Genomic DNA, 17,309 nt, shown 5'->3' with positions numbered 1-17,309 from the left:
CCACTTTGACTCATTTCAATCACACTTGGATAAAAACTAATTCAAAAGCACTATGTAAGTTGATGTAAGGCTTTTTTTTTTTCTTTTTTTTAAGCAAAACTATTGCTTGACCGTTTTATTTTATTTTATTTACTTATACTCTTTTTTTCACTTCCAATAGTTTCATATGTTTTTTTAAATCACGCATCTAAATTTTATTTTGAAAAACATATGTCTAGAGACTGTTTATATATTGTTGTTATAATTTGTTGGAGTGGCATGTGGATCATCAGTTTTTATGGATAGCATGCTGTATGTAGCATTTTCTGGCGTAAAGTCACCAACTACACTAAAAGTACTTATTCCAAATGAAAATCTCGATTAGGATAAAATCGTGAATTGCGACATAGTATGGAAGGAAGTTTTGGGTTAAAAACCAATTTACCCACAGAAAAATTGGCTCCAAGTTCAGTCTTTTAATTAATGACAGGAAAATTGTAAAAAAAAACAAAATGTAGGGGAGGTCGGGGTAATAAGAGACAGGGCTAATAAGAGACGCAGTCAAAAAATCACAAAAAAAATATTCTTTGATAACTTTGAAAATATGTAGTATAAAGAACCATATGTATACTTTACTACAATACATTTATTTAAAAATTTATAACATGTTTTGATTTTTTTTTTCATGCAATGAAAAAAACCTTCACGTTGATCTTACCTTAAAAGTTCGCGATATTTTGTAGGTGAAGTGTTTGTGAGTTATTAATGTGTAAACTTCTGACCAGTACTATTTTTTGAAATCTTGAAAGTCTCCTTTATTTACAGGTTGTGGGCTAGTCTCTTATTACCCCATTTTTATTTTTTGTAGGGGTAATAAGAGACAGGTGTCTCTTTGCAAGTTCATAGAATAGTTTTTTTTCAACATAGCCTAAATCTAAAATCAGCTATACTCGTCAGAGTAGACCATATTTAGATGTTATAAATGTATGATTTTATGTGCAGAATGTCTGTAGGTTACTAATAAATCACTACTACTTCATTAGATAATAAATAGCCCAAATTCATTTATACTTAAGGACTAGAAAAAACCTCTAATAACACTACTTCAAAGACACATTTTTACATATTTTCGACAATACTTTAGAGAAGTTTTAAAATATTTTCTGGCAACTTTAAATTAGATAGATGTTTTTGATTGATCCCTAAGGTTATGTTCATTAATTAGAACTATCATTAAGTCTAATATTGTGTTATTTAGGACCTAGAACTATAAGAAATGAATTTCACAAACACATTTGCAAACATTAATATTTGAGGGTTTTTTTTTTTTTTTTTTAACGGATGAAAATATCAAAAATTTAAAAATATTGGCAGATTCAGAATAAGGATTCATGTTAGAGTAAAACTTTTACCGACCTAACTAATCGTTTCATGATTGTTCAATGAGGTTTCTTACTTGTACGTTGTCAGATTGATGCAATGCGAGTCACCGGCCGTTGCGGTTAATCAAATTAAATGTATTGTGAGATATCTAATTTGCGCTGTAAAATTGGCAGATTGAAGACATTTTTGATTATTTTAAGATTTTAATTTTCCATTCCCAATATCTTTTTAAGCCATCCAGAAAAAGGCAGAAACAAAAAAAAAGAAGAGAGCGGGCAATATTTTAGATAAATTAGATACATGTATTGCAAGAAATTAATTTCCTTACTAATATTGTTTGGACTTAAAATTTTTTATAAATCTTAAAGATTAAAATAATTTTCACAATTTTTTGATTTGGATCTTGTATAGTTTAACTGATATTTTTTTTAATTTCTCCGTCATATAACAGAAACTTATGTTTCAGTAGCATGCCAAAATCGAGTGCATAGTTAGGGGGCAATTTTCCATTATTTTGGAAGTTACCTATACTACTTAAATTCAATTTATTTTAAGCTTTATTTTCAAGAAAAGTGCATTAGTATTATTTTTTCCTTAACTTGATGTAACAGTTTTTTTTAGATTTTCCAATGTTGAAATGAATGCAAAAATAAACAACATACCAATACAATGGAAATGTGTTTAAAACGAACTAAGCAAGTGTGTCGTGAGAACTTACTTCTCATAGTAATACACAGTGGTATTCCGATAGGATATGCTCCCTATACACATCGTATACTCTCAAACATTTTTTAGAATTATAGCCTATACCCTCAAGCTTCAAAAATTTTCATTTATAATTCAAATTCCATCATCGAATTTTAAAATTTTCCTGAAGCAAAAATAATATGTTTATATTAACCACATTTGCCCCTCAAGTGATCTTATTTCTTTATATTTCTTAACACTTATTAAATCAACGCCTTTTGAACACCTTATAATCGCATGCACATATTGGGCATAGTGGATTACTGGGAGTATACCCTCAGAAAAATGGGGGTAACATTGAGTCTGCAAAATTTTTTTCAACAACTAAAATCTTTTTAATTTTAAAATAGAAGATGGTGGGGAATGAGGAGATGTGTGTGTTTGTGTGTGTGTGTGTGTGTGTACAATTTGATTTTTAACATTTAGAATGTTTGAAAGTTTGTATTTAAAAAAATAACTGAAATGGAAAATATTCAATTATAATATTTTATTTCACAAATACTTTTTCCTCCATTTCCCACCATGGGAGATTTTTACTTAAAGTAAGAAGTGTGCAAATATGCTTTTAAAGTTGCTTGATATATTTGAGTCGGTGCTTTCAGATACAATCTTATGCATCTTGTAAAAATCCTAAATATTTTGAAACTTATAAGTTATTTAAACCAGAGCTAATTAAAATTAGCTTATTATTTAATTCAATAAATATTTTATTTTGTTTATTTTATTTTTGTTATTATGAAGTTATTCATTGTAAGAATTTGTAAACTTATCTAATGTCAAAAAAAAAAAAAAAAAATAGATCACTGCACTTCAATGTGTACATTGCATAGAACATAGATCTCCCCTTTCTCCTATAACTTGAGTTTATATTTATTCAAAATTCTGTTCCTCAAAGATGTTTTTCCAACTTTTGTCACAAAACAACAAATTCTGTTTTCTTTTTAGTCTTTTATTTAAAGTATCACAATAATAAAATACAAATAAAAGTGTTTTATTTTAATAAATAATGTGTTTTCATTAGTGCAAAACAAATTTAGCATTTTATTTCTGCATTTCAGTAGTTTTTCTTACGCTGATTAAAAAAAAAACTATTTCTACTTGTTCTCATATTTGTAAAAATAGTTTACATCACTTACAAGTCTAAGTTTTCACTTCATACTATACTAAATTTTATATCATTCATAGTATATTTTCAAAGAGAGAACAATCAGCTTTCATGAATCACGAATTGTGAATAACATAAAGAGCTACTATATTCAAGTTGCAATTGAGTAGATTAGCAAGTACTGACCATTCTGTTAAATTGTGAGTCACATTTACTCCTATTAAGTTTAAAGAAATCTGCTCTGTAAGTAATGCATGTACATTTTAGTTTATTTCTTGCAATGAAAAGGGGGGGGGGGGGAATGGATGTTATACCTATAACATAATTATTTAACAATCTCTTTGTTTTATATGATGTTTAAAAAGTTGTCTTTTTTTTATTAATGCTTGTTTTTATTTAATTTCATTAGGTCATTCCTCCTGGGGGAAATACCAGCTTTGATGTTGTGTTATTAGCCAGAGAGGAGGGTCCAGTTGAAGACACATTATTTATTCATACTTCATTAGGCTCTTTTAAATTTCAAGTATGTAATGTTTAGAAATGTTTGAGAAAACACTTGGTTATTATTATTTTTATCAAATAGTGATAATAGTTGAGTGCTCAAGTTTCTTAAATGTTTTAAAGTTTTTGATATTTCTTATTCACAGTTTAAAAATTTAAGCTATCCCTGAAAGGTTTTTGTGATTCAATTTTATACATTCTAAGGCTTCTAAAAGTGAAAATTTTCCACACTCACCTTATCTTTTAGCCAGAGATTAGGCGTTGTAAACATATAACATGGATTTGATCACAGGATCTTGAATTTTTACCTCTTTTGGAGAAATTTCTTTCCTATTGCCATTGATACCAGAGTATCAATGTTCATTTCATTTTCAATAGTAAATATATGTCATTCAATGAGTTCATTTTTTAATAGTAAATATATGTCCACCCCTGGATATTGTATATATAATAGCCAAAACTGATCGAGAAATTCTCTGACATCACCAACAATTCAAAGTCTGCTTTGAAATTGTAAAATTAAATTCTGAAAGAAAAAAAAAGTGAAGGTAATCTCTCTTAAAAATGTATCGTCTGTTTTCTAATCAGTTATTTGATGAAAATGAATGAAAGATTTTTTTAAATGTATTTTTAAAAAATAATGGGTTTAGTTTTTTATTTATTTTTTTTAATATCGTCTGCGCTTTCTTGGCATTTTTATTAGCTTTTGTGGAGCACAATAGATTGGCAAAATTCTGTTTGTGGTTGTACGTGAGTTCTAAAATTACTTTTAGTGTATATTTTTAAATATTTTTCTGAAATTTTTCAGAATTTAAGTCATTAATACATGCAGCTGTTAACGTTGAATGCACCTAATGCTGGTATGAATTAAAAATTTATCTTCATGCTTGCTGATCATGTATATTTCAAAATAATAATTATTTTTAGCAAAAGTAATAAGTTAAGTTAGTTGTATATCACACATAAGGTTTATTTATTGCAATTGCGATGATACACTTTAGCAATATTTTCTGGCAATGCTGACGAGCTGAGAAGAGCTTTATGCTGAGTATGATTTTGAAAAGGAAATCCTTAGACATTTAAAACATTTAGTGAGTTTCTAATTTCATGGTTTTTTGAACAGAATGATTATGTAACTTTGCATATAGAATTCTGTATAAGGTTTAACCATTTCTCTCTCATATATATCTACTTTAAAGCCATACTATGTGTTGAAAAGTTGTTATTTTCAAGTTATTACTGCATTGCATGTAGAGCCCTATTCCGCATTGAGAGATAACAATGTAATTCTGTATAAAAAAAACCATTTTTTTTTACCAATGTTTCACTCTTTTATTTACTAATGGTACTCTAAAATACCATAACATTGAAAAATGAGTAAAATATATTACGAGGTCAGAATGCTTCCTGTACTAAAATATACCAAATCTATATAACGTTCTTTATCCTCAATGGATAGTAGGACTTGACCGATGGCATTGTTTGGCCGATGCCTATTGTTCAAAGATGGCCGATGACTGATGGCAGAAAAAAAAATCAAATGGAAATAAATTGCTAAGATTGTCAGGGATTTGAAGGGTCATTTATTCATTTATTTTACTTCCTTTTTCGGAATAAAAAATTGTAATCACAAAAAAAAAATCAAATTTTGACCTAAATTTCTATTTTACGATCACCCAATTTAAAGTTCACAAGTTTTTTTCAGCACATCTGTATGTGCATATGTATCTAAGAACATATCAATGACCAAAATATCTATTTTGAACACCTCCTCAGTTAATTATTGCAAGTTCTCTTGTGATGGCTTCATGCGCGTAAACTTGCATCACCCAAAAACTTTATGAAATAGTAAATTGAAAACTCATACGTATGTAGTATGATCCAAAAGTTTGAGGACAAGCTGTATAAAACCTTACCCTGAATAGTTCACATTACCGAAGCACATCTATCTACAAAATAGTCACCTTGCGCGACTATGCACGTCTGCCAACATTCATATAGCTTTTGGAAGCACTCCTGGAAGCCATTTTTCGCAACCTCCTGTAAGGCCTCTTGCACTGCTGCTTTAACTTCATCTTGGAGAAGAAAGAGACTTCCATGTTGAGGATGCACGCTTTTTGATTGGTCAATACCCTGATATAACAAGCAAATAAAATGTTTTGTCGGACTTAGCTTCGTGTGACTTTTACCTATTTCCAGCAAAAAAGTATTTGCAGGGACGCCACTTTCTTTCGTCAGATGAAGATAAAGCTGCATCACTGGAGGTTGGGAAAAATGGCTTCCAGGAGTGTTTCCAACAGTTATACAAACATTGGCAGAAGTAGAAAGTAGCTCAAGGTGACCCTTTGAAGGTGGATATGCTTTGGTAATGTGAACTATTCTGGGTAAGGTTTTATGCAGCTTGTCCCCAAACTTTTAGATCGTACTACATACAATCTGTATAGGTTGTAGTTATGCTTCTCCTTTTTTGACTGCTGTATGATGAAAGAGAAAGAACAACAGTGAAAAAAAATAGAAAGAAAGATAAAAGGAAGAAAAACAAAGACACTGTTTAACAACCAATTTATTTATTTTTTTTAAAGTGAACCTATAACTAAGACTTCAGTAGTTATGTAATAATGTATGGATTTAGGTACACTATATATAATTAAAAAATAGTAAATTATGTTTTTTAATCATTCAAAAAAATTTAAGAATTAAAAAAAAAGAATAAAACCGTCAACAAATTACACAATGAAAGTAGAAAGATAACACGTAGACATTTTTTTGCCATAAAATTAAACAAAAAGGGTAACAGATAAATTACAATATGAAATCATAATAGGAATATTTTTATACTTCTTTAAAATTTATGAATAGAAATGTTTGCATTTTTCATAAAAGCTGTAACAGTGACATAACGTTTTTGCTGAAAAAAGAAAAAACCATGAAAAGTGTGGAGTTCTTAAAACGCAGCTTCAGTAAACAAACTTGATATTTATACCAAGTTAATAATAACTTAATACATATGATACTTGGTCTGATGTTTGCACACATAATATTGAATAATGTGATGGTTTAATCTTTTATTAAGCACTGTAAACAAGTTAAAATTAACTTTTTCAATTTAACAATAATTTTCTAAAATTTAAAAAGTTACATAATAGAAGAGAGAAACCCTTGAACCTTTTCTATATATTATTATTAGAAATATGATGAAAACAAAAATTACTTTATTTATTGATTTTATAAAAATTCATAAATATAGTTACTTACAATAGAAAAAAATAAATCTCTAAAAATGATGCAGAAAAGATTGTGCATTACATATTATGGGTGAAACAAGCATGAGAAATACAACGCATAATGACATTTCTTGAGCAAAATAATAATTGCTAAATATTTAAGAAATGCTTGAAATGACAAGGGAAGGGGGGGGGGGTCGGTCACCCTCTGATTCTGGAGTAACTCGCAACATTAAACTTCAGTCTCATTTTTTTCAGTACAGAACATCTACCACCAATGCTTCGGAAGAGTTTCTGAATCTACTTCAGCACTTCCAAAGAAAAAATTCAAAAGTCTCTTTGATTTCCGAATTATGTCACCATCCAAAACGTATTTCATTAATTTCTTACATTAATGCTCTAAATTTTTCCTAAACAACAGATAAAGCTGGGGGGGGGGGGGAAGTCTCTGATTTTATGAATGGAGTTAGTTTTAAACAGCTCGGAAGTACGAACTAGAGTTACCCTACATACGAAATTTTAACCTTCTACAGCTTACCATTTTTAAGTTATGACTTATGAGAGATACATACGTACATCCAGTCATTAAAAAAAACCGCAATAATCAACTTGTTTGTACCTGAATGCAGTATTAAAAATTCTTTCAGGGGTGACAGAAATAGAAATTCATACTGAAATTTAAGTTAAAAAAATTTATATATCCCTTTACTTTGTATTGAAAAGTAAAACAGTAAAGGTCCTTTTTTTCGAAAACATCGGCCAATTCCATTGGTTTTTTGATGTTTTTTAAGGTTGAAGGGCCAATGTTACCTCCAAGTTAGCATTGGCCGCCGATGCATTGGTCGCGTCCTACTGGATAGCACTAGGGGTTCCATTAAGTTGTATTTGCTCTAGGTAGCATCTTTTAGCAGCTTGTCTCTGTTTAGAAACATGATTGGATGAGCTTATCACCTGTGTTAGAATTTATTTCTATACCATTTCGAGAATTGGGGTGCTTATAGAGATATTTTCTATACCACCTTAACTTCTAACACCAACCTTTCTCAATTTTCTAAAGTCCTAGTATTTTGTTAACCTCTGTGCATCGACAGTATTTAAAACTACCATTTCATTTGTCATTAATTATGAGGATACAGTAAAAATTAGAATTTTTATTGCTTATATCTTTTAATTTGCTCTTAATCAGCAATAAAAGAAATACTTCAAATGGATCTCTCTTCAATGTGATTGATAATGTGGTAAATAAAGGGTTAAGAGCACAAATCCCAAATATCATATGTAGTAAACAAATGTTTTTATGCTCTCCTGCAAAGTTGTGAAAATGTGACCTATACGGTAGTCTGGCTTTGAGGCACATATATTTTTTGGAACATGTCAAATTTGTTTCAACTTATCAGCCCTTTATATAATCTAAACCTATTTCTTATTTTTGTAGGTTTCTGCAGTTGGAATACGTAATCCTTACAGATTAAGGCCATTTGTTGGTGTTAGAATGCCTTTAAATAGCAGTTTCTCACCTATTATTTACATGCATAACCCTCACAGTTCCACATTACAGGTTTGTTGTTCCAACAATATGACTGCACTTACATGTTAAACTACACAATTTCCTGATATTTTTCTGAGCTTCTATAACCTTTGATAGATTCTATATTAATGCTATTCTAGTTGTACATTTTCAGACCATTTATAACATATCTAGACCTCCAATTTTTATGATAGAAAAGTTGTTTCAGACTTATAGCTGAGCTCATTGCATGCAAAAAAATTAGAACCATTTTGTTTTAAATTGAAAATAACTTAGTATCATTAATAATTGCGTGGGCTTGAATGATCTGAATAACATTAGAATGATTTTATGTAGTGAAGTGCAAAGAGGAGTAAGTGACGAAAGAAAGATTTTGAATAAAAGGTGTGTTCATTTTAAATTATTTGAGAGTCTTAAACGTAAATTTTCCCTATATCATGCTGGACTGCAGCATGATTTTTCACTTAAAGATCAAAATAAAAATTCTATGAACCTTTTTTTAGTCTTAAGCATGAAATTTAATTTGAATCATGCAGCTTTAAAACTGGTCTACTTATGCCCATAATTAAAAAATATCTACTGCCATAAAGTGAAAATGACTAAAAAGTTGCTTTTTCATCTGTTGTATGAAATATATTACGTTTATAAATGTAAAGTAATTAATATCTACAAATCTTTGAAGATTTAAAGAAAAAAAATCTGATTTAAACAAGAAATATCTGGTTTAAATTAAAATAATCTGACTTTTTGATTAAAAAAATCAAAAACCCTAGATTTTAACGAGTATAACTATTTAAAAAAATATTCTTGTAATATTGAGATCTTATACATTTTTTATTTACATTTTAGTTAACAGAAATATATTCCAGTGGAGGGGATTTACACTTGGAATTACCTGATGGTGAAAGTGAAGCTCCTAAAAATCTTTGGGTAACAATATTTTCATTATCCACGCATATTTTTCATCTGATTTTATTTTGTTTGCGAATTTTTCAGTGTTTTTTCTTATTAAAAGCCACAAATTAGTAATAATTTGCATCACTTCTCCAATTTATGCTCTACTTTCCCCCTCCTCCCATAAATTATTGAACATAAGGACATGCTTCGTGCCTTAACTTTTTGATGTGCAAAGATGAAACTAAGCATTTTTAGAAACAATAATGTTTAGATCATGTTTTCTTTCTTTTCTTTTTCTGTAATTTTGTTCCTTAACAATGTACAATCTACAACTACAGTACCTTTTTTCTTATTTTTTTTACTAGGAAATACCTCCATATGAAACAAGACCTGTCATAAAAGCCAATTTCATTGCTAGGATTGAAAAGAATCACACTGCATTTATTCGAATACGTACAAACTGTTCTGTACAAGAATATATATTACTGCCTGTGGAAGTTGATGTTTCATCAGGTATTGACTACTATTTGTTTTACTAACTATAATAGGTCATTGAAATTTTATGAAGGGTGCCCTTAGACTCCTTTTTCCATATGCATTATTTTAGCTTACTGCAAAATTTGTGTTTAGTTCACATACCCAATTAAAACACCCTTTTGGACTCTAACATTTAGTTTTCTTTCTTTTTTCATGATACCAGCATATGCAGTTCATTTGAACAGCTTTATATATTGGATAAAAGTTATTTTTCTCTTAGTCAATTTAAATAGAGCTTTTACTTGATTTTTCCCAATATGGCTCCAGGTATAAGTGAAGAATAACATAGCATATGGCTAAAAGTTTTATTTAATCCACTCTTTTCTTAAAACTACATTCGGGTCATCTGTAACATTTTAATTTTAAGCCGCAGCAACTCCATTCTGTTCAGGAAAATAACTTTTAGTATGTTTGTGACTAATGCCCAAATTTCAAGAAAAATCATTAAAATTTATTTATTTATTTATTTATTTATTTTTGGATACCGAACCCTCTGTATCTGTTACTTTTAATTCCAGAAATAATGAGACCCATTTAATAACGACTCCTTTTAATAACTAATGAAAATTTGTGTTTCTTGATTTTAATTACATAAAAAGTAATTAGAAGTTTACTAGAAAAAATGCTAATAATAGATAAAAATACTGTTTGCTATTTTTCCTTTCCATGCTTGGGCCCTAAGCCTCCGCATATAAAAACTGGAAGAACCATGAAAAGTGACCAAGTTTGCGACCATGAAAAGGGTTTATAAAATTGTGAGTGTATGAAATCAAATGGCATACAAAGGATAGTTTGGGACTGGTAGGCTGTTCATAAAATTGTGCTTGTTCATTACTTAGAGATTCTTAAAGTCAAAGCCTCTCATGATTTTTTTTTTTTTTTTTTGTGAGCAAGTCTCTTTGAAAATAAATTAAGATTTTCCACATGTTTATATTTATAGGTAACATCTATTTTAGAAAACTTACTAGATGTTACTTAACACAATAAATGTCTGAATTGACTTCATGCAAGTCTTAATGTGTTATTATGAGGGGCTCTTTTATATGCATGTAATGTATGAGCTGTCATGGGTCATTCTTCAAAAAGTAACTTTTCTGTCACTTACTTTTTACAGAAAAAACTTAAAAGAACAATTCATTTAACAATGCTTTTTAATTTTATCAAAAATATATTTAAACCTGCCAACAGTTTTTTAAAATAATTTTTATTTTAGTTATATTTTTGGTTCACAACATGTGTGAATTCTCATCTCCATGGCATGTCACACACCTTGTGTGGCTGCTTATGTTGCTTAATAACTTGTTTAATTAAAAGTATATGCAGTTGAACCTGTCTATCTCGAATGTCAAGGGTTCAGAAAAAAATTCAAGAAAGACAGGTTTCGAGATACGGAGGTTTTGATTTTTTCATTTAAATCTAGCGACTATGAGTTGTTCAAGCAATGCGTACACAGTCAGTGAAATGAATGAAAATATAATATAGAAAATATAAAACAAATTAATTAATTAAATAATTTATTTCACATTCAAGAACTGGTCTTCTTCCATGAACAGACACGAGATACAGCAACTTCCTGGAAAACGATTACGAAGAATTCTATTGATTCTTTCTTCTATTACAAGCCTCCTGCTCTTTCACTTTCCCTTTTTTACTTTGTAGGAGAAATAATAGCACTACATGTCCAGTATTATGGGCCAGCCAGTGCTTGCTTGCACCTTGCATTCGCTCTGTCCTTCCCCTCCCCCTCTCTCCGACCGAGGCTGGATATTATCCTCCATTATTTCTTATTTTAGGCTAATCTCCTGCCTACTTTTGTTCTCTAAACAGTGAAAAAAAAATTAGATTGTAATTCAAATTTCCGTAGCAGCAAATTTTGAACTTCAAGAAATAGAGGTTTTTCGTATAAAGTATTCGAGAAGAGCAGGGAAAAAAAGCTCGAGAAATTAATTGAGATTGCTGGGAAATGGAAAATTTTCGAGATAGACAGGTTCGACTGTACTTATTAATTGTTCCTTTCTCAAATACTAATTGTTTAAGTATATTTATTTTTTGATATTGTGTTTTAGTTTGTTTTAGTAGGGATAAGGAGTCATGTCACACAATAAATTATCACCTCTGTTATCTAAACACCAAATGCCATTCCTCATTAACATGTAGCAGTTATGACATTAAATTTTATTTTCCATGATACAAAGGAACCCCCTTGTTTACTTTCAGCCATAAAGAAGTTGTGAGATTTTTGTCCAAAAACAAGAAGGTGGATTTTGCTTTAAAAACTAAGTGTGGTTATTGTGATTTCTCACTTCCGTGAACTTAAATTTCACGGATGTAAATTAATGTAATGAAGAAAAAATATATTTCCCTGAAAAATGTATCCATTAGACCTATATTAATGGAAAATTCCTCACCTCCATGACAGACCTTATCAATGTCATTATTTCTGAGGGGAAATACATCAATCATAGGCATTCTACCAAAATTATAAATTGCCATTATATTCTCAAATTTACAAACTACTATTTTTAACACACATTTGAACTAAAAGGATAACTACTAACTAAGCCATACTTTAATTAGGAGAGCTTTATATTAGATTCCCACTAATCATTAAGACAGCTCAGTGTTTGCACAATTAACAAAATTACTACTATTGTTAACAAAAATTACTAAATTATTAACAAAATTAATTTTAAAAACAAGAAGTTCCGTCTAGAACTAGACGAGCCTACTTTCCCGTATACCCATACTACTTTCTAGTACCTGATCAATATTCTCAAAAATAGCTAAAATCGCAAATTTTTTCAAACATATTTTTTTTTAATATTTTAAGCTGATTTCTAGGAATAAAATATTCCTTACTTTTCTTCAAAAAAAACGAACAAATAAAATAGCAGCACCTTTTAAACAAAGCAGCTAATACACTTCTTTCCATTAAAAAATTTTTTTAACAGCTTTCAAAACGAAAAAATAATAATAAGTTCATTAAAATAAATACATCATATTAAAAAAAAATCGTTTCTTTTTCCCCTGTTGCCGAAAATAATTTTTTAAACGAATTAATGCACTTACCAAAATAAAAAAAAAACAATAAAATGTCAACTAAAGAAATAATTTTCATTGTCAAAAAAAAAAAAAAAATCGTCTGCGCATATTTTTCGAGTTTATTCACCGAAAACTAAATACCTAAATTAAAACTTTAGCGTGAAAATAAAAACAAATCATATCAACAATAATTATTTCACAGTTAAAACCACAGCAGCGGAGTCGGAGTCGGAGTCAATCTCATTTTGGGATAAAAGAGTTGGAGTCGAATATCCAAGAATCGGAGTCAGTCATTTGTCCTCCGTGTATAAATGTTTGCCAAAGCTACGAAGTCAGAGTCAAAGTCGGGGAGTCGGAGTCCGATTAATTGTCAGGAACAGGAGTCAGAGTCGGTGTCAGGTCCCCCTAAATTCTCGGAGTCGGAGTCGGGAGTAGGTCGTCAAGAGCTATTTCCAACAAAGTTTGTTTGAAGTAAATCCGCCTTCAAGTACGGAATCTACATTGACTTTCAGTTTCCCCGTAAGGGCTAATGTTAAGGGATTTGAACTGTTCAAAATTGAACGGAAAATTGTTCAAATCAAAAAGATATCTTATATACAAGTTTTTTATCAAAAGCTTTTTCCTACAGAGTTTGTTTGAAGCAAATTCGCCTCACAGTTCGGAATTGCTTTGAATTTCCCCGTAGGCGCTAATGTTAAGTTTTTTTGAACTGTTCAAAATTGAACAAAAAATAGTTCAAATCAAAAAGTGAAATATGGGAATGAGGTGTCCTCGCCGAGATCTTTCGAACAAAAAAAAGTCTGTTCGAATCGGACTATTCATTCAAAAGTTATTAGGGGGGGACAGACAGACAGACAGACAGACAGACAGACCGACAGACATTTTTCCCCATCTCAATACCCTACTTTCCAATTTTTAATTTTTCAATATTTATTTAATTATTTTATTTATTTTTGACTTTTTTTGTTTTTCACGATATTTTTAAGATGCATTAAGCCTTCTTTCATGCTTTTTTCTTCTTTTTCTGACTTTTACTGGGAAAGTAGGCTAAAAAGGGAACAAAACTATAAAAAAGAAAAGAAAGTCTAGCATATGTTTTCAAAATCTGAAAAGTCAAATGCAAACAATTCATTTGTTGTAAATCTTGCTCCTCTCAACCCAACTGGATGTGTGCAGCTTAACACATTTTGTCAATTTTTCAGGAAAAATAGACTTTTTAAGCATATTACCTTTGTTGCTTTAGAAAACTTATTTTAAACTCTAGAAATCCAACTTTGCATTATATCCACTAATGGGGCTACATAATGGATGGGCGACTCACTTTTTTGTTGTAAATCTAACTATAGCAAAACATTTTTTTTTTCATTCAAACAAAGATTTTACATCTATTTCAACTTGTTCAAGCTCATTTGGCTGATCAGAAAGTAATTCATCAGTAGAGTTAGTTTATCTTTATATGTTTGAGCTATTATGGGGGTTACAAGTGCAAACTGATATTTTAATTGTTTTGCATACTTACTGCAGTGATTGTTTAAATCTATCACTGATACTATGCTAAATTTTATTATGTTAACATGGGTTTGAATGCTTAAAGTTCATGTCAACTAAGTAAACAGCAGTTATATTGTTTTCATTGAGTATAGATTGCCATAGGGATACTTGCTCCCTTGGATCATGTATCTCTGTAAATGAACTGATCAAGTATCCCTAAGATGTGATTTTTACAAACATACTTGTTCTGTTATTAACAATCAATGGCAATGTAGACTGTAACATTAAGACTTTAACATTACACTTCGGTATTTTTTAAATGTTGTATATAACGGATAATGTAAACTTCAGAATGCTTTCCTAAAAAATGGTTTCCCTTGACGCATTTAGACAATCATTTCTTGAACTAAAACAAAATGGCTGAAAAAAAACAAAATCTTGCCAGTTTTTGTGTACCAGTATAACTTAAATATAATTGTCAGGTTTCAAATCTCTACCTGATGATTTTGATACATTTTTGGCTGTGAGATCATGTATCCCCAATCTCCCCTACACTTGACTCTTAGAAGATCTACTCACTAGAATTATTGTCTAGTAGATTATCTCAATGTAATACCAATTATCTATGAGATAGTTTGCCACTTTTCATTTATCAGCATAAACTGCAGTTAATTATTTTAATGTGTATTATCACTCTTTGATTTTTCTAAATCTCTCATAAACACCTTATGTGTCTGTGGTGGCGTAGCTACAGTTTCTGCCGCCCAAGGCGGTGCGTCTATTTGCCACCCTTTCATTAAGACATATTTAATGCATTAATCCATTGAAAATTATTGAACTTAAAATTGAAACCTTTATTTAAGGGGGAAAGGAATCTAATTTAATCTATTTTCTTCCTACAAAAAAATGAGGGGTGGGAATGGCACCTTTCCCAGAGAAATTCTCTAAATTTACAACAAAAAAAGCAGTTAAAATTGACACTTAAGGAAAGGGAGGGTTCTCTTCCAAATCTTCATCAAAACTGAAGTCACTCTTAGCCTTTGTTGACGTTATAAAGTGGAAGTTTTTTCTAGAATGTTTTCCAAGCTTTAAGTTTTAAAAATACAATATAAGTCTGTCTTACATGACGTTAAGGGGATGAGGAAGGTTCGAAGGTTCATTATGGGGGGGGGGGGAAGTATTTCAACTTCGAACAATGAGAAACGCAGTTGTATAGTTACACCAAAATCTTACATTTCAAAGAGTTTTTTTTTTTTGCCTCTAGTAATAGATTTCGAGTATGGGTCTTAAATTTAGAGTTTTTTCTCATCAAAGGTGTTAAAACGCAGCCCCTATAAGTTTGTTGCCTGGGGAGGACCGCTCTCTCCACCCGGCTTTAGCTACGCCACTATGTGTCTGTACATATGTGTACAGTAGGACTTTAATTTAATGTCTTTTGCATATAATGTTGTATTTTATTATTAAATTTATAACTGTAAAGGTGTCTTCACATCCACAAGCACACATCTTTTGCATGGAGTAAGAAGTTCTTTTAACCCTGTAACCTATGTAATTTGTTTTTTAATTGTTGCAAATTTTGGTATCTTTACTGTTAAGTATGAAAGTTCAGTGAAACCTATGTAAGTTGACCACTTGTGGTGCACTACTTAAATGGTCAACTTAAACAGGTGGTCAACTTATAGAGGTTGAATTATATGATAAGACCTAATTCTGTGCCTGAAGATAGCGGTCAACTTAGACAGGTGGTCAACTTACAAGGGTGATCAACTTTACAGGTTTTACTGTATTTGTTTCTTTGATATCCTGTCATATACTCATTAGAGAATGATGTTTTTCAATATGAAATATTTTTTGAGTACAATACTTTTTTTCTTATCCAGCTGCTGGTATTTATTCACCTACTGAAGTTCTTGATTTTGGTGTATTAAGAAGTCAAGATGAACCAAAAGTATTATCCTTGTCATTACTTAATTCTGGGCAAAAGCATGTTCATATTGTGGTATGTATTTAGTAGAATAATACTTTATATTATTCTACTAAAATTATATATTATACTATATTTTAAATTATGCATATATGTTTAATGAATTTGTATACATTTTGTTCTAATTCTTCTAATAAAATAAATGGGAAGATTTTGTTCATTGTAATTATTTTTTAAGAAATCTTACCTAAAGCTACAAGAAGTGAATCTTATCTGCCATCTGTCATATTATCAATTTAAAGCTTATCATTGTTATTGCAATTATGTTTTTTCTTTCATGTTTTACTGTACTTGAGACCTGAATTATTTTCAACTGTAAGATAAGTAATATTTGGTTACTTTTACTGTAACATCAAGTAATGAAAAATCATTTAATTAAATAAAAGTCAGATTTTGTTTCATTTTTTGCAAATTTTAACACATTTTTGTGCTTATGACCTTTTAACCCTGGGATTGCAGACAACCTATACAGAGTTGATACAGTCCTTTAAAGTCTTTATACTGTCCTCATTTTTCCTCTATTTTTAAGGCATCAGTGTGCATGTTTTAAGTTACCTGTAAGTAACCAAACTAGCACTACTTTAAGTGTATTTTGTTCTAGACTACACATTTTTAAGTAATATTTCTAAGTTACAGCTTGTTTTGCATGTTTGTGTTTGGGTCTTTTCTTTTTCTGAAAGGTGCTTAAAATTTCCTCAATTCTGATTTCGAAAATTGAATATCAAACTTGGTCATATATGAGGTATGTGGGTTTGAGATTTTATGGTGTTCGTGTTCTTTCACAACTAACCTTCTTTATGTTAAATTAGATTTCTTGAAATTGCGTCATTTTAATTTGTTTAAAAATATGTTTTGCATTTGTACTTAATTTTTCTCTGTTCACATGATGTA

The 17,309-nt window shown here is 30.0% G+C and overlaps 1 protein-coding gene across 1 annotated transcript in view; it reads left to right on the top strand.

The window, feature by feature from the left end:
• The window catches only part of LOC129231070 (transmembrane protein 131-like), a 173,632-nt gene that overhangs the window by 68,726 nt on the left and 87,597 nt on the right, over nt 1-17,309 (top strand). Inside the window, exons 6-10 of the mRNA XM_054865318.1 lie at nt 3,624-3,737; nt 8,375-8,497; nt 9,317-9,397; nt 9,730-9,877; nt 16,315-16,433. Of these exons, the coding sequence (XP_054721293.1) occupies nt 3,624-3,737; nt 8,375-8,497; nt 9,317-9,397; nt 9,730-9,877; nt 16,315-16,433 (585 nt within the window). The remainder of the gene's footprint in view (nt 1-3,623; nt 3,738-8,374; nt 8,498-9,316; nt 9,398-9,729; nt 9,878-16,314; nt 16,434-17,309) is intronic.

The sequence above is a fragment of the Uloborus diversus genome, chromosome 10 (genome assembly GCF_026930045.1).
Source record: "Uloborus diversus isolate 005 chromosome 10, Udiv.v.3.1, whole genome shotgun sequence".
Taxonomy (NCBI): Eukaryota; Metazoa; Arthropoda; class Arachnida; order Araneae; family Uloboridae; genus Uloborus; species Uloborus diversus.
The sequence above is the reverse complement of the archived record's forward strand: the minus strand, read 5'-3'. Positions and strand labels throughout refer to the sequence as shown.